At 42.2% G+C, this 25438-nt stretch overlaps 1 protein-coding gene across 5 annotated transcripts in view; it reads right to left on the bottom strand.

Annotated features, from left to right (window-relative positions):
* LOC128698976 (XK-related protein 4) overlaps positions 1 to 25438 on the bottom strand; it is a 137075-nt gene that overhangs the window by 53399 nt on the left and 58238 nt on the right. For 3 of the 5 annotated variants that reach the window (XM_070096806.1, XM_070096807.1, XM_070096808.1), the window contains exon 2: positions 9011 to 9379. In XM_070096806.1, coding sequence (XP_069952907.1) covers positions 9011 to 9251 — 241 coding nt within the window. In that variant the 5' untranslated portion in view covers positions 9252 to 9379. Of the gene's footprint in view, positions 1 to 1544; positions 1962 to 9010; positions 9380 to 25438 lie in introns of those variants that run through there. The other 2 variants (XM_070096810.1, XM_070096811.1) reach the window with 2 other exon arrangements.

The raw sequence follows: 25438 nt of genomic DNA, 5'->3' as shown, positions 1-25438 counted from the left end.
CTGGGGATTTTTTTATTGTGAAAACATTTCGCCAACAAGTGACTTCATGAGTTCGGTACAGAGGAACCCACTTGCTGGTGAAACGTTTCCACAACAAAGATTCCCAAATATTGCAAGTGTCCAATTCTTCAACTTATCGGTTTATTAAACCATTTACATTATATCTTACTTTCTAGTTACAAGGAAGAGAATTTACCAAGTACAATGTTCTTTAGCTTGTCCACGAAATTCAAGCTTAGCCTTTTTTCAGCATTTCCATTTTCCAAAGTCTGTCCACCAGTTTCTAATTACAAGATAAAACCCCCCCCCAAAATTTTTTTTTTTTTAGGAAAAAAAGTATTCATTTATTTTTTTCTAGTGTTAATGAAAAGTTATATTTTGCTAAGTGATTTTTTTTCACAGGATGATGCATAATCCAGAGGAAAGAGCTACCGTAATATGACCAAAAACTCAAAGCTGATCATCATGTTCCTGTTTCTCATGGCAAACACAGCACCGTCATGATCCCAGGCGTTTCAGATTTCCAAGAGCGTTCCAGTGACAATATTCTAGCATAACCAGACAATTCTAGGAAAGAATTATTATTATTATTATAATCAAGGGGAAGCGCTAAACCCGGAGAATTATACAGCGCCTGGGGGGGATGTGGAAGGCATTCAGGCTTAATTCGGGGAACTGGAGCACAGATCCAATTCCTAAATCAAGAGCCCCTCACCATCATCAAGGAACCTTCCTTGAGGGGTCTAGGAAAGAAGCTTCAACACACCTACCACACGCACCTAGACTTAACTACTGCTGCAGAGAGCCGGTGCCGCTAGTGCTCAGGACTTTACCAGTCACTGAACCCACAGGTGTCACTATTTAAGCCAAGGCCAACTTTATATCACCGAGTCGGGTGCTTATTTTCACTGGCATCAAGCATTCTACTTGTATTTCACCATTTACGGCATTTGTAAGAGCCAGTACTAAACGAGTTATTACATTTCTATACATAACAACTTCTCAACAGAGGGAATTATATCATTCTGACGCATGAATATTTCACATACAGATTTTAGCGCATTTACACTACATAAAATCAATATGCTACTATGTACAACGAATTAACTTAATAGCAGTCTTTCTAATCCCGACCTCGTGGGCTATTAGATCTAATTTAAAGATAACTGGTTTCAATGTTAGCCCACGGAATATTGTCAAAAACATTAGACATTTAAAAGTGACATCTTTATTAACTAAATATTAATAGACGTGACGCCTTTATTAACTTAAAATTAATAATATTCCTATGCTGACTAAATATGCCTAATCTTTACGTTTTTAATGATACATAACAGTCAACAGTGATGCTTATACTGTATTATCAAAAGATAATTAAAATTATAATTTCACTAGCTCATCAGAGTAGTTTCTACTTCAAAGTACTACACAAACTTGACAAGAAACGGCAGCTGCTAGACACTATATAAGCACCAACGCTAACATTAATAATAAGTTATGAATATTTTTCAACTTTAGGGCTGGTGCTTGACTCAGAATCTTACCTCGGTACGCAACACAGTTAAAACTATACTCTACAAGTACAGTCCCTTCTTTATACCGTCACAATGCAGAGGTTCACAATCCCTTCTTTATACCGGCAGTGAAAATGTTCAGTCCCTTCTTTATACCGTCACAGTGCGGAAGTTATCACACAACCACGGTTATACAGAAAGCGTTGACTCGCGACGCTATAGCGGTATAACCCATAGTTCTTTCTTCTAATCTGGTGTTCTTTTCAATACATTTGCTTGAATATTAACCCTATTCGGGCATCTGTACGACCTATATCCTCGATCAGTGCCTTACACAAGTCAAAGACAGAACAGCACATAAGAATCTTTTGTTCTGGGTCCTTATAACTCTCAACTCCGTCTGGTAAGAACGTTCCTCCTCTACTCTCGCACACTCACTGCTCCTAATCTTCACTTGGTCCCTCGGCGCCACTCACTCGCTCAATGAACACGTTCATTACAAGTTCCAATAACCGCCATACAACATATTGTAACAAATATTGTGGTTGTTATTTTGCCGTGCAAGTGCATATTCAAAATATTTCACACATGCGGTAAATACACTTCCGCTTACAAAACTGATTCTACCGTTCAATTTTCTGTATCTACATAAGACTATTTACATTCTGAAAAGCTGAGCAAGCGTGGCCGGGTGGGTAGTCATAACATACATCACGTTAACGATTAGTCATCCACCCTTAGCAACCTCCAAGCTGATTCTTAGCTCAGTGGTAGAGCGTTCGGCTAACACAGGAAAGGACCCGGGGTCGATCCTCGAGCAAGGCTGATGTATAAGTCGCCGTTCTGCCCCTGTTCACCTAGCAATACATACCTAAGTAAAAGTTACAATACCATGGCTGGAACAATGTAAAAAGGTTCTTATAGGTTAATATCTATACGTATCTAAAAAAATGCTTGGACTTAACGGAAACAAATTCCACCTTTTGCCTTTCTTGGGTTATCCCGGGTCATTTAGCTTCCGTGATTATCTTGAGGTCATTAATTAACCCTCCGTGGTTAATAATCCGATGAAAGCTGTTTCACCAACTTTGTATTCACCAGTGTTAGATATATTAGTAGGCACATGATACGGCTGGTCCATATTACTATACTGGTAAAGCATTGTATGGGATTTAAAATGTTTCAGATTCAGGCCGAGAAACAGGAATTTATATTTTTAAGGCTGACACCAAGGTGTGTATCTGTGTGGAGAAATTTTCTCCAACCCCCCGAGGGATGGGGTTGGAGATAATTTCTTCACAATGTGTATATACATGATGCCTTGTGTTTTTTATTATTATACACCGAGGTGTATTAGTGTCCATATACCATGAGGTATCTGTAATATTCGCCGAGGTGTGTGTATATTTACATAGCTGTGTATCCGTGTATATACACTGCCAACCCCTGCATCCATGTTGTTGGCCACCGTTAACCCCTGCATTCTGTATTTGGTCACTGCGACCATCTGCTGTCTGTCTGGTCTACACGATCCTCGCGACTGTTAAAGTTAACTTATGCTAAGTTACCCTAGAATGGCAAATAATTTTTTATAGAGGCTTAGCTCGGGCAGGAATCAATGAATTGTAATGCTTACATAACCCCTGTCTACGGAAGACCAGTTTCCTTACTAGACAGACTAACTAGGCAGTCTTGAATATAACTATTAGTGGAAACAATAGCAATATGTATACAGTTGGTAAAAAAAATCGAGTGGTCTTTTATTTGTACGTTTTAAACAACATAGGCTTTATTAAGTACTGTTACTTGATAAAGCTCTATGTTAGATGGAACGATGTACAAATGAACATCATTATTTTATTGGACAGTAGCTTGAACATTTACGTTGCATTTTGACCGAGGAGGTCACTCAGCGCTCACAGCCATAAAAATAAGATACACAACAAAAAATACAAACGGGGATAAAAATTAGTAAACAATAAAAGCAACGAACACAACTTCACTACATTTGTGCCTGTCACCAACTGCCAGGTTTTGGCCTAGGCTACAGGTACCTCTGGTAATGTGCATCATCAGTTAACAAAATCTTAAAAAATGCGTCAGCAGATTATTCTTACACAGTCATTATTTGTTTAAATAATATAAGACATTAGAGCTTTCTCGCAAGTGCTTAAGAACTATCTGAATATTTCATTTTAATGACTTGTTAAAAAAATCATCCCTAATACCCTAACTTTGTTTACTAAAAATAATTCTTAACAACTGAAAATTGCTTAATTAACAGAGCACATTTGTCTTGTCCTTTGGGCGTAATACTTAATATGCTTCATTATAATATTCATGACTTAATACCACTTGCGCCTTGACAGAAATAATTTGATCAACAAATCAAAGCATGGTTTTACAAAGGTGTGTTCATGCCTCACAAATTCACTAACATTTTTCACTAGCGTTTTAAAGCGGTAGACCAAGATAAAGAATACGATATTGTGTATATAAACTGCAGTAAGGCTTCTGATAAGGTTCCACGGGAGACCGATTAAATAAGTAGCAGCACTTGAAATGGGAGAAAATATCTCCTGGATCGAGGCATGGCTGACCAATAGACAACACAGGGTATGCAATAATCTGGAAAAATCGGAATGGGGACCTGTTGTGAGTGATGTGCCACAGGGATCACTACGGAACCCTTGTTGTCCACACTACATACACGACACAGGTGAGGGATTAAATAGCGACATACGTAAGTTTGCTAATGGCACTAAAATAGGCTGTCAAATAATTTCTGCTGTGGACACTAGGCAGCTACAGGATGACCTGCACAAATTGATGTTGTGGCCTGAGAAGTGGTAGATGCAGTATAATACAGACAAGTGTAAGGATCAAATCCTAGGAAAAGGACATAACTACGACACTTACAAGCTAAACTGTAGATCTTTATCAAAGTGAATGCGAAAAAGATCTAGAAGTTCTGGTTAGAAGAATTTTAAAGCCAAGGCAGCAGTGCATAAGTGTTCACAATATAGCTTGTAGAATTTTTGGCTTCATATCAAGAAGTATAAATAATATATTTAGTTAGACCTCAACAAGGTTATACTGCTCACTTCTGGTCGCCATATTACAAGATGGATTTTATATAAATGTGTTCGAAAATATAGAAAGAAGGATGACGAAGTTGATTCAGATCATTAGAAATACTTCCTGCGAAAATTGGCTACGAGCGCTGACCTTGCAATATGTGGAAAAGCATAAAATTAGGGGATATGACTGACGTTAAGGAATGGAAAAGAGAAATAAATAAAAGGGAGATAAATAGCCTGTTAAACCCTGATAGGACTCGCAGTAATGGTTTCAGGCTGGAGAAATTTAGATTTAGAAGGGATATAGGGGAGTACTGGTTTGGCAATAGAATTGTACTTTAGACGAGTGAAACAAACTCTTAGGTAGTGTCAACGAAGCTAGAACTTTGGATAACTTTAATAGGTTGGACGAGATCATGAGTGGATGTTAGCAGGTGAGAGTCAGACCTGCCTAGCATGGGCAAGTTAGTCTGCTGCAGTTTTTCTCCGTTATGTGATCAAATCATTACCCTTAAACATCTCATTCTTGTAATCACTTCCTTACTTTTCTACAGAATGAAGGTGGCCCAGTCCCTGGACCCACGTCTGACTTCGTAATTTTTGTGACTACCATCCACAGGATGGGTATGGCGTGACTACCATCCACAGGATGGGTACGGCGTGACTACCACCCACAGGATGGGTACGGCGTGACTACCATCCACAGGATGGGTACGGCGTGACTACCATCCACAGGATGGGTACGGCGTGACTACCATCCACAGGATGGGTACGGCGTGACTACTACCCACAGGATGGGTACGGCGTGACTACCATCCACAGGATGGGTATGGCGTGACTACCACCCACAGGATGGGTATGGCGTGACTACCACCCACAGGATGGGTATGGTGTGACTACCATCCACAGGATGGGTATGGTGTGACTACAATCCAGAGGATGGGTATGGCGTGACCACCACCCACAGGATGGGTATGGCGTGACTACCATCCACAGGAAGGGTATGGTGTGACCACCGTCCACAGGATGGGTATGGCGTGACTACCACCCACAGGATGGGTATGGCGTGACTACCACCCACAGGATGGGTATGGCGTGACTACCACCCACAGGATGGGTATGGCGTGACTACCACCCACAGGATGGGTATGGCGTGACTACCACCCACAGGATGGGTATGGCGTGACTACCACCCACAGGATGGGTATGGCGTGACTACCACCCACAGGATGGGTATGGCGTGACTACCACCCACAGGATGGGTATGGCGTGACTACCACCCACAGGATGGGTATGGCGTGACTACCACCCACAGGATGGGTATGGCGTGACTACCACCCACAGGATGGGTATGGCGTGACTACCACCCACAGGATGGGTATGGCGTGACTACCACCCACAGGATGGGTATGGCGTGACTACCACCCACCCACAGGATGGGTATGGCGTGACTACCACCCACAGGATGGGTATGGGGTGACTACCACCCACAGGATGGGTATGGCGTGACTACCACCCACAGGATGGGTATGGCGTGACTACCACCCACAGGATGGGTATGGCGTGACTACCACCCACAGGATGGGTATGGCGTGACTACCACCCACAGGATGGGTATGGCGTGACTACCACCCACAGGATGGGTATGGCGTGACTACCACCCACAGGATGGGTATGGCGTGACTACCACCCACAGGATGGGTATGGCGTGACTACCACCCACAGGATGGGTATGGCGTGACTACCACCCACAGGATGGGTATGGCGTGACTACCACCCACAGGATGGGTATGGCGTGACTACCACCCACAGGATGGGTATGGCGTGACTACCACCCACAGGATGGGTATGGCGTGACTACCACCCACAGGATGGGTATGGCGTGACTACCACCCACAGGATGGGTATGGCGTGACTACCACCCACAGGATGGGTATGGCGTGACTACCACCCACAGGATGGGTATGGCGTGACTACCACCCACAGGATGGGTATGGCGTGACTACCACCCACAGGATGGATATGGCGTGACTACCACCCACAGGATGGGTATGATGTGACTACCATCCACAGGATGGGTATGGTGTGACTACAATCCAGAGGATGGGTATGGCGTGACCACCACCCACAGGATGGGTATGGCGTGACTACCATCCACAGGAAGGGTATGGTGTGACCACCGTCCACAGGATGGGTATGGCGTGACTACCACCCACAGGATGGGTATGGCGTGACTACCACCCACAAGATGGGTATGGCGTGATTACCACCCACAGGATGGGTATGGCGTGACTACCACCCACAGGATGGGTATGGCGTGACTACCACCCACAGGATGGGTATGGCGTGACTACCACCCACACGATGGGTATGGCGTGACTACCACCCACAGGATGGGTATGGCGTGACTACCACCCACAGGATGGGTATGGCGTGACTACCACCCACAGGATGGGTATGGCGTGACTACCACCCACAGGATGGGTATGGCGTGACTACCACCCACAGGATGGGTATGGCGTGACTACCACCCACAGGATGGGTATGGCGTGACTACCACCCACAGGATGGGTATGGCGTGACTACCACCCACAGGATGGGTATGGCGTGACTACCACCCACAGGATGGGTATGGCGTGACTACCACCCACAGGATGGGTATGGCGTGACTACCACCCACAGGATGGGTATGGCGTGACTACCACCCACAGGATGGGTATGGCATGACTACCACCCACAGGATGGGTATGGCGTGACTACCACCCACAGGATGGGTATGGCGTGACTACCACCCACAGGGTGGGTATGGCATGACTACCACCCACAGGATGGGTATGGCGTGACTACCACCCACAGGATGGGTATGGCGTGACTACCACCCACAGGATGGGTATGGCGTGACTACCACCCACAGGATGGGTATGGCGTGACTACCACCCACAGGATGGGTATGGCGTGACTACCACCCACAGGATGGGTATGGCATGACTACCACCCACACGATGGGTATGGCGTGACTACCACCCACACGATGGGTATGGCGTGACTACCACCCACAGGATGGGTATGGCGTGACTACCACCCACAGGATGGGTATGGCGTGACTACCACCCACAGGATGGGTATGGCATGACTACCACCCACACGATGGGTATGGCGTGACTACCACCCACAGGATGGGTATGGCGTGACTACCACCCACAGGATGGGTATGGCGTGACTACCACCCACAGGATGGGTATGGCGTGACTACCACCCACAGGATGGGTATGGCGTGACTACCACCCACAGGATGGGTATGGCGTGACTACCACCCACAGGATGGGTATGGCGTGACTACCATCCACAGGAAGGGTATGGTGTGACCACCGTCCACAGGATGGGTATGGCGTGACTACCACCCACAGGATGGGTATGGCGTGACTACCACCCACAGGATGGGTATGGCGTGACTACCACCCACAGGATGGGTATGGTGTGACTACCACCCACAGGATGGGTATGATGTGACTACCATCCACAGGATGGGTATGGCGTGACTACCACCCACAGGATGGGTATGGCGTGACTACCACCCACAGGATGGGTATGGCGTGACTACCACCCACAGGATGGGTATGGCGTGACTACCACCCACAGGATGGGTATGGCGTGACTACCACCCACAGGATGGGTATGGCGTGACTACCACCCACAGGATGGGTATGGCGTGACTACCACCCACAGGATGGGTATGGCGTGACTACCACCCACAGGATGGGTATGGCGTGACTACCACCCACAGGATGGGTATGGCGTGTCTACCACCCACAGGATGGGTATGGCGTGACTACCACCCACAGGATGGGTATGGCGTGACTACCACCCACAGGATGGGTATGGCGTGACTACCACCCACAGGATGGGTATGGCGTGACTACCATCCACACGATGGTTAGCGATAACAAAAATTGTAATAACTTTGTCATCACTCTGTTACTGTCTCCTTTATGACCCTTAGTGTTTTAGTGGTTCCTCATGAATATAATAATTCTAAAAGGGTGTCTTAGTGATGGTGACCGGCTCTTGTTCCAAGAAATTGGAGCTACCTTCCTTTTAGAGCCCTGATTACCTCCCAGCCTCCAGGAGCTGTATGAGCCCCAATGGTTTAGCGCTTATCCATGGATATAACAGATAAAGTTAGTGTCATAACAAGAATAGTATACAAGCTGATGAATAAGACGCATGTGCAACAAGTTAGTATATCAGGGAATGGGCTGTGAGTCTTAAACTCACAGACCAGTGCGTTAACCACTGGACCAGCACTGGCCTGGAGTTTTGAGACTCACTTGCCATGGGTTCAAACCCCACCCGTTCCATGATTTGTTTGCAGTCGTGTTATTGCGGTTTCGAGTCATCTTTGTTTCTAGTACTCACGTAGTCGGTATGGGTAGCGGGTAGTGACGGGGAGAGTGGCGGCAGTATCACCACTCCTGAGGGAAGTACTCCGGAGGGACTGGATCTCCAAGTCATCTAAAGTAGTGTAGCCCTCCAGGGGAAGTGGAGGGTTGTGCCCCTCGTCAGTACTGGAGGGCAGGTAGTGTGGGTTAGTGTAGGCTGGGTACCCATCCTGCTCACCCCCACCACCACCTGGCTCTTTCAGGTCGTGTGAGGTCATCTGCACACACCCCTCACCACTTTTTGTAGTACCAGTGTTACCTTTGAGATAAGTTCATGGTACTCTCCTGCCACTGGATAAATCTCACGCTTGAGCTTCACTGATGAATATTTACGCTTTCTTCCTGTCTGAAAAAATAAATGATTAAATAATTAATTACAATAACAAGCTTCCACCGCGTTCTCTTTAACTGGTATTAGTAATACTATAATAATAATAATAATAATAATAATAATAATAATAATAATAACAATAATAATAATAGCCTTTATTTCTACAAGTACATGTACAACTTATACAGACTTAGCTGACATCAGTAACATACTATATTGAAAACCTCTGGTTAAGCAGAGTATTCTGGGTAAATTAGTTTAACTTTGTCCCTAGGATGAGACCCACAACAGTCGGCTAACACCCAGGCACCTATTTACTGCTAGGTGAACATGGACAGTATGTGTATAAGGATCTAAAAAACTACAAACTGCTTCAAAAATAGTTAAAAAAAAAATTGATGTAAGTTTAGGCAGACTGAGCATAAATGTACATTATGTCTCAAGCAACCTGGTTATACAAATTCAATTATCATTCACACCCATACACTTATTGTCACTATTATATTTCTGTCCACCAATAAATGTTAAAAATATCAGTGCAGTTTTGCATTATCATTTCTTCATATTAGATTGTTATTGTAATACACAGTTTTAGTACTTAAAATAATCACTGTATTTTATAAACTTATCTTCAGCCTGGTAATCAAATAATTAAACTTCAACTAAACAGCTATACAATGTTAAATAATTTAAGGAACTAGTTACATTATTATGATTATAATCATGGGAAGCGCTAAACCCGTAGGATTATACAGCGCATGTGGGGGGGTGAAGGAAGGTATTCAGGCTCAATTCAGGGAACTGGAGTACAGATCCATTTCCATAGATCAAGAACCCCCCACCAACGTCAAGGAACCTCCCTTGAGGGGGTCACTAGTTACAATATGGAGGAAATGCTCTAAACTACGGACTTTTTACAAATTATGAAATAAATGTCGCCTAATTTGGTAACAATCGTATACCCGGTATTTTATTGACAATAAGAAAAAATATTTATTTATGAAGTGTTTCCAAAATAGAAAAATGCAACTTTATTCGTCGAGGAAAATCCATTGATGTATGTCTTCAAGGACCAGAATTATTTTTCCGCGAATACTTCCACCTGGACAATATCTTTTACGTCACCATCAGTCAAGGATTCTCTATATAATTTCTTGAATGTGCAACGTCACCCAAGGCACGACACAAGCCCTGTCCTCCTTCCCATTGACTGCCTCACCTCCCTACCTCCCCTTCCTCTTCAAATTCAAATTCAAAGTTTATTCTCTATAAGGATTACAATGCTGAGTTTACAGAATTTGGTTATTGTGTGGTTTACATGTAGTAAAATAATAATTACAGAGTGTACCACTAGAACGCCTAGCATGGCTAGGCATTTCGGGCAGACTTAGATTAAATCTTAAGTTTAAAATGTTACAGAATTATGAGGTAAGTTGGTATTATGGCTAAGTGACTAAATACTAGTTGTGAGTTTAGCAATGTGAATGCTTTTGTTTTGGCGCTATACATAGTTTCAGTATTGGAGTATCACAGGCCAACTTATGACTAGTTAAGATTCATTATTTTGAGATTGAGATTGATATTTCTGTTTATGGTCAAATGGGTGTGTGTGTAAGTGTGAACCACCAGGTGGTATTCGTGTAATAAGTTGACAGGGTGTATCAGGGAGATAAGATGTTTACTGATGGTAGTTTTGAAGGTGATGAATGTGTCTGCAGTTTTAGAATTTTCAGGTAGGGTGTTCCAGATTTTAGGGTCTTTGACATACATTGAATTTTTGTAAAGGTTTAGTCGGACACAGGGAATGTCATAGAGATGTTTGTGTCTGGTGTTATGCCTGTGGGTTCTGTCACAACTATCAAGAAAGCGTTTTAGGTCAAGGTTAATATTGGAATTTAAGGTCCTGTAGATGTAGATTGCACAGTAGTAAGTGTGGATGTACTGAACAGGGAGTAAGTTCAGATCTATGAAGAGTGGGGGGGTGTTGCCAGGGATGGGATTTAGTGATTATTCTTACTCTTACTCTTATTCTTCCTCTTATTCCTCTTCATCCTCTTTTATCTCTCCCTCACATTCTTATTCTCACTCATTCTCATTTTCTCTCTCTTCCTGGCAGATCAGGACGAAGCAAAGAATGAAAAGCAAATACGGGAGTTCTAACTCACTTTGCTCAATCTAAATTCATAAAAGATGTTTACGTAAGTTAAGCCAGAGCTCAACCTACGTAAACTCAAAGTCGTAATTAAGTAGGAACCTACACACACACACACACACACACACACACACACACACACACACACACACACACACACACACACACACACAAAGTTAATATAAAAGCCATTCTACAGTTGGGATACAGCTCAAACGTCTGAACTCCTGACTCACTCACAGGAAAACACAAACTGAATATACAAATTTCACACAACTCTGCGTCAGTAAAACTAGGTCACCTCTGACCTACATACACACAAGACTTGTGGTGCGTAAACCTGGAGAAAATCTTATCTAACGGGTCAACACGTCAGGGGTCACCAGAGTATAATTACACAGCACCACACACGCAACAATACACTAGACACAAAGTACAAGAACACAGATGACCAAGTCTTGCTGCTACGCTCCCTTCACTGACCCAGATGTTGCTACGCATATGCAGGTCAGATCTTATTTTAAAAGAATTTTTTTTTTATTTATATTCCACAGTTGCAAAAAAAAAAAATGAATATACGTGTGTTGGTTAATCACGACAGGAGGATAGTAGTAGTGACGGTGGTGACTGGATGAAATGGTGGTAATGATAATGATAATGCTATTTATAAATAAAAGTTGAGTGATACATAAACACTAGATGTGTTTCGGTTGCTGAGAGATACGACAAAGGTATCCGCATGTGTCAAGCCCAGCCCCCTCTACCTCAATGTACGTAAAATGAATATTAAAGAGTGCTGAATAAGCTACTAATGCAATTCAGTAATATCAGCGTTGAAGATTTAATATTAATCAAATGACATTCACAAGCTATCACATGGAAACTAATATCCCAATTTTCATATATACATGTATATACATACACACACACACATATATATACATACATATATATATATATATATATATATATATATATATATATATATATATATATATATATATATATATATATATATATATATATATATATATAATGTATGTATATATATGTGTGTGTGTGTGTGTGTGTGTGTGTGTGTCGTGACTAATTTGTAAAACTGGTCAATTAGCAAGAACTCATTTAAAATTAAGCCCTTTCTGAAATTTTCTCTTATACATTTAAAGATATATTTTTTTCATTAATGTTAATGTAAATTATACATTTAAAGATATATTTTTTTCATTAATGTTAATGTAAAAAATTTTAATTTTGCACCAAAAGAATCTTAGAAAACTTACCTAACCTTATTATAACAAGAGCAATTTATTTTAGCCTAACCCAACAAAATATATTTTAAATACGTTTACAATAATTTAGTACTAAACAAACACAATCAAATATATTTTTTTCGTTAGGTTCAGAATGATTTTGGCGAAATTATTGCATACACAAATTTTCACTTGTCCTATATGGCAAGATGAGCGTTGCTATTTAAGCCAAGATCGCAAGTTCTGCCTATTCAGCACGATATATATATATATATATACATGTATATATATATATATATATATATATATATATATATATATATATATATATATATATATATATATATATATATGTTCAGCAGGGTGACCCACTCGCTCCACTTCTCTTCTGCTTGGCTGTAAGAGAACTAACTTCCAGCCTACACAGTGAGCTCAATATCTGGTACCTGGATGACGACACTTTGGCAGGTACTGAAGAGTCCCTCGTGGGGGACCTACAACTGGTGAAAACACAGGGAGAAGACTTGGGACTCATCCTCAATCCCTCCAAGTGTGAAATCATCACAGCGAACCAGGAAATAATCAATGCTGTGCGAAGAATCCTCCCAGAAGTCTCAACTACAACTCCGTCCAACAGTACCCTCTTGGGGGCACCGCTGGGTCACCAGGCCATCGATACTGTCCTCAGGGACAAATTGAATGACCTGATGAGAATGGAGGAGAGAATAAGCGATCTTGATGCCCATGATGCTCTGTATCTCCTCACAAGGTGTCTTACTATGCCAAGACTCACTTACTTCTTGAGGTGTGCACCCTCTTTTGACAACCCAACACTCGATGAATATGACGCACACCTGAGATCAACTTTTAAGGCACTGAACCTGTCACTAGAGGATGAGCAATGGGATCAGGCAACCCTCCCAGTGCGACTGGGAGGTATAGGGGTGCGTAAAGCAACACATGTTGCTTTACCTGCTTTTCTGTCTTCGTGTTTGGCTTCCAGTGCATTAGTCAAGAAGATAGTGCCCGAACGCTTGAGAGACTTGGTAGGAGCTCAAGACCCTAGGTTTACTGAAGCAGCGATTCGGTGGGACACCCTTACAGACTCCTCCAGTAGACCAGCTCCTCCCAAACAGCACGAACAGTCCCACTGGGACAAACCGATCATGGAAAAAATCGCCAACACAATGCTCTCCAATGCTTCAGGAAAGAACAAAGCTCGTCTCCTGGCAGTAAAGGCACCACACTCAGGAGATTTCCTGTTAGCTGTTCCCAATTCCTCCCTGGGCACCCGTCTCGACCCACAGGCCATTCGGATTGGTGTTGCTCTTCGCCTAGCCGCCCCCATCCTCACCGAACATAGGTGATTTTGCGGCAGGGCGACAGCTGATCAATTCGGACTTCATGGTCTCGTGTGCCACACAGCAGAAGGGAAGTATGCCAGACATGAGGAGATCAATGACATAATAAAGAGAAGCCTCACCACAGCCCGTTGCCCAGCTCAACGGGAACCCCAAGTACAGAGGTCTGATGGAAGTCAAAAGCGTCCTGATGGAGCCACTATGCTACCCTGGAAGGATGGAAAGCAGATTGCCTGGGACTACACCTGTGCTGCCACATTGGCAGACACCTACTTGCCATACTCTGTAGTGGAAGGGGGTGGAGGTGCCAGCCACAGGGAGACCCAGAAGATCCGAAAATATGAAGACCTTCACCCTTTGCTATAGCTTCATTCCAATAGGGTCGGAGACCTTGGAGCATGGGGCAAGTGTGCTCTAAAGTTCCTCAAAGAGATGGGTGAAAAGCTCATCATAGAAACCAAGGACCACAGGGCGACCAGCTTCCTCTTTCAGAGACTCAGTGTTGCGATCCAGAGAGGAAATGCCTGCAGCATTCTGGGCACGCGGCCCACCGCCGGGGAGCTGGACGAAGTATTCGAGATGTAGCTCTGAGTTACCTATGTTGTTTTACTTTCTGTTGTTTTTGTGAATGTTTGGCCAATGTATTTTGTCTTTAAATAAAACATACTTGAAATATAGGGGGTGGTAGGAGAAAATTCTCAAACAGCTTCAGGGAAAACCCTGAATATATATATATTATATATATATATATATATATATATATATATATATATAATTATATATATATTACCTGGAGTTTACCTGGAGAGAGTTCCGGGGGTCAACGCCCCCGCGGCCCGGTCTGTGACCAGGCCTCCTGGTGGATCAGAGCCTGATCAACCAGGCTGTTGCTGCTGGCTGCACGCAAACCAACGTACGAGCCACAGCCCGGCTGATCAGGAACTGACTTTAGGTGCTTGTCCAGTGCCAGCTTGAAGACTGCCAGGGGTCTGTTGGTAATCCCCCTTATGTGTGCTGGGAGGCAGCTGAACAGTCTCGGGCCCCTGACACTTATTGTATGGTCTCTTAACGTGCTAGTGACACCCCTGCTTTTCATTGGGGAATGGTGCATCGTCTGCCAAGTCTTTTGCTTTCGTAGTGAGTGATTTTCGTGTGCAAGTTCGGTACTAGTCCCTCTAGGATTTTCCAGGTGTATATAATCATGTATCTCTCCCTCCTGCGTTCCAGGGAATACAGGTTTAGGAACCTCAAGCGCTCCCAGTAATTGAGGTGTTTTATCTCCGTTATGCGCGCCGTGAAAGTTCTCTGTACATTTTCTAGGTCGGCAATTTCACCTGCCTTGAAAGGTGCTGTTAGTGTGCAGTAATATTCCAGCCTAGATAGAACAAGTGACCTGAAGAGTGTCATCATGGGCTTGGCCTCCCTAGTTTTGAAGGTTCTCATTATCCATCCTGTCATTTTTCTAGCAGATGCGATTGATACAATGTTATGGTCCTTGAAGGTGAGATCCTCCGACATGATCGCTCCCAGGTCTTTGACGTTGGTGTTTCGCTCTATTTTGTGGCCAGAATTTGTTTTGTACTCTGATGAAGATTTAATTTCCTCATGTTTACCATATCTGAGTAATTGAAATTTCTCATCGTTGAACTTCATATTGTTTTCTGCAGCCCACTGAAAGATTTGGTTGATGTCCGCCTGGAGCCTTGCAGTGTCTGCAATGGAAGACACTGTCATGCAGATTCGGGTGTCATCTGCAAAGGAAGACACGGTGCTGTGGCTGACATCCTTGTCTATGTCGGATATGAGGATGAGGAACAAGATGGGAGCGAGTACTGTGCCTTGTGGAACAGAGCTTTTCACCGTAGCTGCCTCGGACTTTACTCTGTTGACGACTACTCTCTGTGTTCTGTTAGTGAGGAAATTATAGATCCATCGACCGACTTTTCCTGTTATTCCTTTAGCACGCATTTTGTGCGCTATTACGCCATGGTCACACTTGTCGAAGGCTTTTGCAAAGTCTGTATATATTACATCTGCATTCTTTTTGTCTTCTAGTGCATTTAGGACCTTGTCGTAGTGATCCAATAGTTGAGACAGACAGGAGCGACCTGTTCTAAACCCATGTTGCCCTGGGTTGTGTAACTGATGGGTTTCTAGATGGGGGGTGATCTTGCTTCTTAGGACCCTTTCAAAGCTTTTTATGATATGGGATGTTAGTGCTATTGGTCTGTAGTTCTTTGCTGTTGCTTTACTGCCCCTTTTGTGGAGTGGGGCTATGTCTGTTGTTTTTAGTAACTGTGGGACGACCCCCGTGTCCATGCTCCCTCTCCATACGATGGAAAAGGCTCGTGATAGGGGCTTCTTGCAGTTCTTGATGAACACAGAGTTCCATGAGTCTGGCCCTGGGGCAGAGTGCATGGGCATGTCATTTATCGCCTGTTCGAAGTCATTTGGCGTCAGGATAACATCGGATAGGCTTGTGTTAATCAAATTTTGTGGCTCTCTCATAAAAAATTAATTTTGATCTTCGACTCTCAGTCTGGTTAGCAGCTTGCTAAAAACTGAGTCATATTGGGACTTGAGTAGCTCACTCATTTCCTTGCTGTCATCTGTGTAGGACCCATCTTGTTTAATTAGGGGCCCAATACTGGACGTTCTTCTCGATTTTGATTTGGCATAGGAGAAGAAATATATATATTTATATATATATATATATATAATATATATATATATATATATATATATATATATATATATATATATATATATATATTGTATATATATATGTATTGTATATATATACATGTATTGTATATATATACATGTATTATATATATATATATATATATATATAAATATATATATATATATATATATATATATATATATATATATATATATATATATATAAATATATATATATATATATATATATATATATATATATATATATATATATATATATATATATAAATATATATATATAAATAAATATATATATTTATATATATATATATATATATAAATATATATATATATATATATATATATATATATATATATATATATATATATATATTATATATATATATGTACTGAAGAGTCCCTCGTGGGGGACCTACAACTGGTGAAAACACAGGGAGAAGACTTGGGACTCATCCTCAATCCCTCTAAGTGTGAAATCATCACAGCGAACCAGGAAATAATCAATGCTGTGCGAAGAATCCTCCCAGAAGTCTCAACTACAACTCCGTCCAACAGTACCCTCTTGGGGGCACCGCTGGGTCACCAGGCCATCGATACTGTCCTCAGGGACAAATTGAATGACCTTATGAGAATGGAGGAGAGAATAAGCGATCTTGATGCCCATGATGCTCTGTATCTCCTCACAAGGTGTCTTACTATGCCAAGACTCACTTACTTCTTGAGGTGTGCACCCTCTTTTGACAACCCAACACTCGATGAATATGACGCACACCTGAGATCAACTTTTAAGAAGGCACTGAACCTGTCACTAGAGGATGAGCAATGGGATCAGGCAACCCTCCCAGTGCGACTGGGAGGTATAGGGGTGCGTAAAGCAACGCATGTTGCTTTACCTGCTTTTCTGTCTTCGTGTTTGGCTTCCAGTGCATTAGTCAAGAAGATAGTGCCCGAACGCTTGAGAGACTTGGTAGGAGCTCAAGACCCCAGGTTTACTGAAGCAGCAATTCGGTGGGACACCCTTACAGACTCCTTCAGTAGACCAGCTCCTCCCAAACAGCACAAACAGTCCCACTGGGACAAACCGATCATGGAAAAAATCGCCAACACAATGCTCTCCAATGCTTCAGGAAAGAACAAAGCTCGTCTCCTGGCAGTGAAGGCACCACACTCAGGAGATTTCCTGTTAGCTGTTCCCAATTCCTCCCTGGGCACCCGTCTCGACCCACAGGCCATTCGGATTGGTGTTGCTCTTCGCCTAGCCGCCCCCATCCTCACCGAACACAGGTGTATTTGCGGCAGGGCGACAGCTGATCAATTCGGACTCCATGGTCTCGTGTGCCACACAGCAGAAGGGAAGTATGCCAGACATGAGGAGATCAATGACATAATAAAGAGAAGCCTCGCCACAGCCCGTTGCCCAGCTCAACGGGAACCCCAAGTACAGAGGTCTGATGGAAGTCAAAAGCGTCCTGATGGAGCCACTATGCTACCCTGGAAGGATGGAAAGCAGATTGCCTGGGACTACACCTGTGCTGCCACATTGGCAGACACCTACTTGCCATACTCTGTAGTGGAAGGGGGTGGAGCTGCCAGCCACAGGGAGACCCAGAAGATCCGAAAATATGAAGACCTTCCCCCTTGCTATAACTTCATTCCAATAGGGTCGGAGACCCTTGGAGCATGGGGCAAGTGTGCTCTAAAGTTCCTCAAAGAGCTGGGTGAAAAGCTCATCATAGAAACCAAGGACCACAGGGCGACCAGCTTCCTCTTTCAGAGACTCAGTGTTGCGATCCAGAGAGGAAATGCCTGCAGCATTCTGGGCACGCGGCCCACCGCAGGGGAGCTGGACGAAGTATTCGAGATGTAGCTCTGAGTTACCTATGTTGTTTTACTTTGTATCATATTTTTGTGAATGTTTTGTCAATGTATTTTGTCTTTAAGATAAGATAAGATAAGATTTCGTTCGGATTTTTAACCCCGGGGGGTTAGGCACCCAGGATAACCCAAGAAAGTGCGTCATCGAGGACTGTCTAACTTATTTCCATTGGGGTCCTTAATCTTGTCCCCCGGGATGCGACCCACACCAGTCGACTAACACCCAGGTACCTATTTGCTGCTAGGTGAACAGGACAACAGGTGTAAGGAAACGTGTCGAAATGTTTCCACCCGCCGGGAATCGAACCCGGGCCCTCCGTGTGTGAAGCGGGAGCTTTAGCCACCAGGCCACTGGGGGTGGTAGGAGAAAATTCTCAAACAGCTTCAGGGAGAATCTTGAGTTTTCCCTGAAGCAAGTTTATTCTTTTCTCTGAGGATGAGGGTCCCCATAACAGTTCTAGAGGTGGTACCTATATATATATATATATATATATATATATATATATATATATATATATATATATATATATATATATATATATATATATATTTATATATATATATATATATATATTTTTTTTTTTTTATTATCACACCGGCCGATTCCCACCAAGGCAGGGTGGCCCGAAAAAGAAAAACTTTCACCATCATTCACTCCATCACTGTCTTGCCAGAAGGGTGCTTTACACTACAGTTTTTAAACTGCAACATTAACACCCCTCCTTCAGAGTGCAGGCACTGTACTTCCCATCTCCAGGACTCAAGTCCGGCCTGCCGGTTTCCCTGAATCCCTTCATAAATGTTACTTTGCTCACACTCCAACAGCACGTCAAGTATTAAAAACCATTTGTCTCCATTCACTCCTATCAAACACGCTCACGCATGCCTGCTGGAAGTCCAAGCCCCTCGCACACAAAACCTCCTTTACCCCCTCCCTCCAACCCTTCCTAGGCCGACCCCTACCCCGCCTTCCTTCCACTACAGACTGATACACTCTTGAAGTCATTCTGTTTCGCTCCATTCTCTCTACATGTCCGAACCACCTCAACAACCCTTCCTCAGCCCTCTGGACAACAGTTTTGGTAATCCCGCACCTCCTCCTAACTTCCAAACTACGAATTCTCTGCATTATATTCACACCACACATTGCCCTCAGACATGACATCTCCACTGCCTCCAGCCTTCTCCTCGCTGCAACATTCATCACCCACGCTTCACACCCATATAAGAGCGTTGGTAAAACTATACTCTCATACATTCCCCTCTTTGCCTCCAAGGACAAAGTTCTTTGTCTCCACAGACTCCTAAGTGCACCACTCACTCTTTTTCCCTCATCAATTCTATGATTCACCTCATCTTTCATAGACCCATCCGCTGACACGTCCACTCCCAAATATCTGAATACGTTCACCTCCTCCATACTCTCTCCCTCCAATCTGATATTCAATCTTTCATCACCTAATCTTTTTGTTATCCTCATAACCTTACTCTTTCCTGTATTCACCTTTAATTTTCTTCTTTTGCACACCCTACCAAATTCATCCACCAATCTCTGCAACTTCTCTTCAGAATCTCCCAAGAGCACAGTGTCATCAGCAAAGAGCAGCTGTGACAACTCCCACTTTGTGTGTGATTCTTTATCTTTTAACTCCACGCCTCTTGCCAAGACCCTCGCATTTACTTCTCTTACAACCCCATCTATAAATATATTAAACAACCACGGTGACATCACACATCCTTGTCTAAGGCCTACTTTTACTGGGAAAAAATTTCCCTCTTTCCTACATACTCTAACTTGAGCCTCACTATCCTCGTAAAAACTCTTCACTGCTTTCAGTAACCTACCTCCTACACCATACACTTGCAACATCTGCCACATTGCCCCCCTATCCACCCTGTCATACGCCTTTTCCAAATCCATAAATGCCACAAAGACCTCTTTAGCCTTATCTAAATACTGTTCACTTATATGTTTCACTGTAAACACCTGGTCCACACACCCCCTACCTTTCCTAAAGCCTCCTTGTTCATCTGCTATCCTATTCTCCGTCTTACTCTTAATTCTTTCAATTATAACTCTACCATACACTTTACCAGGTACACTCAACAGACTTATCCCCCTATAATTTTTGCACTCTCTTTTTTCCCCTTTGCCTTTATACAAAGGAACTATGCATGCTCTCTGCCAATCCCTAGGTACCTTACCCTCTTCCATACATTTATTAAACAATTGCACCAACCACTCCAAAACTATATCCCCACCTGCTTTTAACATTTCTATCTTTATCCCATCAATCCCGGCTGCCTTACCCCCTTTCATTTTACCTACTGCCTCACGAACTTCCCCCACACTCACAACTGGCTCTTCCTCACTCCTACAAGATGTTATTCCTCCTTGCCCTATACACGAAATCACAGCTTCCCTATCTTCATCAACATTTAACAATTCCTCAAAATATTCCTTCCATCTTCCCAATACCTCTAACTCTCCATTTAATAACTCTCCTCTCCTATTTTTAACTGACAAATCCATTTGTTCTCTAGGCTTTCTTAACTTGTTAATCTCACTCCAAAACTTTTTCTTATTTTCAACAAAATTTGTTGATAACATCTCACCCACTCTCTCATTTGCTCTCTTTTTACATTGCTTCACCACTCTCTTAACCTCTCTCTTTTTCTCCATATACTCTTCCCTCCTTGCATCACTTCTACTTTGTAAAAACTTCTCATATGCTAACTTTTTCTCCCTTACTACTCTCTTTACATCATCATTCCACCAATCGCTCCTCTTCCCTCCTGCACCCACTTTCCTGTAACCACAAACTTCTGCTGAACACTCTAACACTACATTTTTAAACCTACCCCATACCTCTTCGACCCCATTGCCTATGCTCTCATTAGCCCATCTATCCTCCAATAGCTGTTTATATCTTACCCTAACTGCCTCCTCTTTTAGTTTATAAACCTTCACCTCTCTCTTCCCTAATGCTTCTATTCTCCTTGTATCCCATCTACCTTTTACTCTCAGTGTAGCTACAACTAGAAAGTGATCTGATATATCTGTGGCCCCTCTATAAACATGTACATCCTGAAGTCTACTCAACAGTCTTTTATCTACCAATACATAATCCAACAAACTACTGTCATTTCGCCCTACATCATATCGTGTATACTTATTTATCCTCTTTTTCTTAAAATATGTATTACCTATAACTAAACCCCTTTCTATACAAAGTTCAATCAAAGGGCTCCCATTATCATTTACACCTGGCACCCCAAACTTACCTACCACACCCTCTCTAAAAGTTTCTCCTACTTTAGCATTCAAGTCCCCTACCACAATTACTCTCTCACTTGGTTCAAAGGCTCCTATACATTCACTTAACATCTCCCAAAATCTCTCTCTCTCCTCTGCATTCCTCTCTTCTCCAGGTGCATACACGCTTATTATGACCCACTTCTCGCATCCAACCTTTACTTTAATCCACATAATTCTTGAATTTACACATTCATATTCTCTTTTCTCCTTCCATAACTGATCATTTAACATTACTGCTACCCCTTCCTTTGCTCTAACTCTCTCAGATACTCCAGATTTAATCCCATTTATTTCCCCCCACTGAACTCTCCTACCCCCCTTCAGCTTTGTTTCGCTTAGGGCCAGGACATCCAACTTCTTTTCATTCATAACATCAGCAATCATCTGTTTCTTGTCATCCGCACTACATCCACGCACATTTAAGCAACCCAGTTTTATAAAGTTTTTCTTCTTCTCTTTTTTAGTAATTGTATACAGGAGAAGGGGTTACTAGCCCATTGCTCCCGGCATTTTAGTCGCCTCATACGACACGCATGGCTTACGGAGGAAAGATTCTTTTCCACTTCCCCATGGACAATAGAAGAAATAAAAAAGAACAAGAGCTATTTAGAAAAAGGAGAAAAACCTAGATGTATGTATATATATATATGCATGTGCGTGTCTGTGAAGTGTGACCAAAGTGTAAGTAGGAGTAGCAAGATATCCCTGTTATCTTAGCGTGTTTATGAGACAGAAAAAGAAACCAGCAATCCTACCATCATGCAAAACAATTACAGGTTTTTGTTTCACAGTCATCTGGCAGGACGGTAGTACTTCCCTGGGTGGTTGCTGTCTACCAACCTACTACCTATATATATATTTATATATATATATTTATATATATATATATATATATATATATATATATATATATATATATATATATATATATATATATATATATATATATATATATATATATATATATATATATATATATATATATATATATATATATATATATATATATATATATATAATTATATATATATATATATTTACATATATATATATATATATATTTATATATATATATTTATATTTATATATATATTTATATATATATATTTATATATATATTTATATATATATTTATATATATATATTTATATATTTATATCTATATATATATATATATATATATATTTATATATTTATATATATATATATATATATATATATATATATATATATATATATATATATAAAGTTAGCATATGAGAAGTTTTTACAAAGTAGAAGTGATGCAAGGAGGGAAGAGTATATGGAGAAAAAGAGAGAAGTTAAGAGAGTGGTGAAGCAATGTAAAAAGAGAGCAAATGAGAGAGTGGGTGAGATGTTATCAACAAATTTTGTTGAAAATAAGAAAAAGTTTTGGAGTGAGATTAACAAGTTAAGAAAGCCTAGAGAACAAATGGATTTGTCAGTTAAAAATAGGAGAGGAGAGTTATTAAATGGAGAGTTAGAGGTATTGGGAAGATGGAAGGAATATTTTGAGGAATTGTTAAATGTTGATGAAGATAGGGAAGCTGTGATTTCGTGTATAGGGCAAGGAGGAATAACATCTTGTAGGAGTGAGGAAGAGCCAGTTGTGAGTGTGGGGGAAGTTCGTGAGGCAGTAGGTAAAATGAAAGGGGGTAAGGCAGCCGGGATTGATGGGATAAAGATAGAAATGTTAAAAGCAGGTGGGGATATAGTTTTGGAGTGGTTGGTGCAATTATTTAATAAATGTATGGAAGAGGGTAAGGTACCTAGGGATTGGCAGAGAGCATGCATAGTTCCTTTGTATAAAGGCAAAGGGGATAAAAGAGAGTGCAAAAATTATAGGGGGATAAGTCTGTTGAGTGTACCTGGTAAAGTGTATGGTAGAGTTATAATTGAAAGAATTAAGAGTAAGACGGAGAATAGGATAGCAGATGAACAAGGAGGCTTTAGGAAAGGTAGGGGGTGTGTGGACCAGGTGTTTACAGTGAAACATATAAGTGAACAGTATTTAGATAAGGCTAAAGAGGTCTTTGTGGCATTTATGGATTTGGAAAAGGCGTATGACAGGGTGGATAGGGGGGCAATGTGGCAGATGTTGCAAGTGTATGGTGTAGGAGGTAGGTTACTGAAAGCAGTGAAGAGTTTTTACGAGGATAGTGAGGCTCAAGTTAGAGTATGTAGGAAAGAGGGAATTTTTTCCCAGTAAAAGTAGGCCTTAGACAAGGATGTGTGATGTCACCGTGGTTGTTTAATATATTTATAGATGGGGTTGTAAGAGAAGTAAATGCGAGGGTCTTGGCAAGAGGCGTGGAGTTAAAAGATAAAGAATCACACACAAAGTGGGAGTTGTCACAGCTGCTCTTTGCTGATGACACTGTGCTCTTGGGAGATTCTGAAGAGAAGTTGCAGAGATTGGTGGATGAATTTGGTAGGGTGTGCAAAAGAAGAAAATTAAAGGTGAATACAGGAAAGAGTAAGGTTATGAGGATAACAAAAAGATTAGGTGATGAAAGATTGAATATCAGATTGGAGGGAGAGAGTATGGAGGAGGTGAACGTATTCAGATATTTGGGAGTGGACGTGTCAGCGGATGGGTCTATGAAAGATGAGGTGAATCATAGAATTGATGAGGGAAAAAGAGTGAGTGGTGCACTTAGGAGTCTGTGGAGACAAAGAACTTTGTCCTTGGAGGCAAAGAGGGGAATGTATGAGAGTATAGTTTTACCAACGCTCTTATATGGGTGTGAAGCGTGGGTGATGAATGTTGCAGCGAGGAGAAGGCTGGAGGCAGTGGAGATGTCATGTCTGAGCTCAATGTGTGGTGTGAATATAATGCAGAGAATTCGTAGTTTGGAAGTTAGGAGGAGGTGCGGGATTACCAAAACTGTTGTCCAGAGGGCTGAGGAAGGGTTGTTGAGGTGGTTCGGACATGTAGAGAGAATGGAGCGAAACAGAATGACTTCAAGAGTGTATCAGTCTGTAGTGGAAGGAAGGCGGGGTAGGGGTCGGCCTAGGAAGGGTTGGAGGGAGGGGGTAAAGGAGGTTTTGTGTGCGAGGGGCTTGGACTTCCAGCAGGCATGCGTGAGCGTGTTTGATAGGAGTGAATGGAGACAAATGGTTTTTAATACTTGACGTGCTGTTGGAGTGTGAGCAAAGTAACATTTATGAAGGGATTCAGGGAAACCGGCAGGCCGGACTTGAGTCCTGGAGATGGGAAGTACAGTGCCTGCACTCTGAAGGAGGGGTGTTAATGTTGCAGTTTAAAAACTGTAGTGTAAAGCACCCTTCTGGCAAGACAGTGATGGAGTGAATGATGGTGAAAGTTTTTCTTTTTCGGGCCACCCTGCCTTGGTGGGAATCGGCCGGTGTGATAATAAAAAAAAAAAA

This window comes from Cherax quadricarinatus, chromosome 55 (assembly GCF_038502225.1).
Source record: "Cherax quadricarinatus isolate ZL_2023a chromosome 55, ASM3850222v1, whole genome shotgun sequence".
NCBI lineage: Eukaryota > Metazoa > Arthropoda > Malacostraca > Decapoda > Parastacidae > Cherax > Cherax quadricarinatus.
This window is presented reverse-complemented; position numbering and strand designations above follow the sequence as displayed.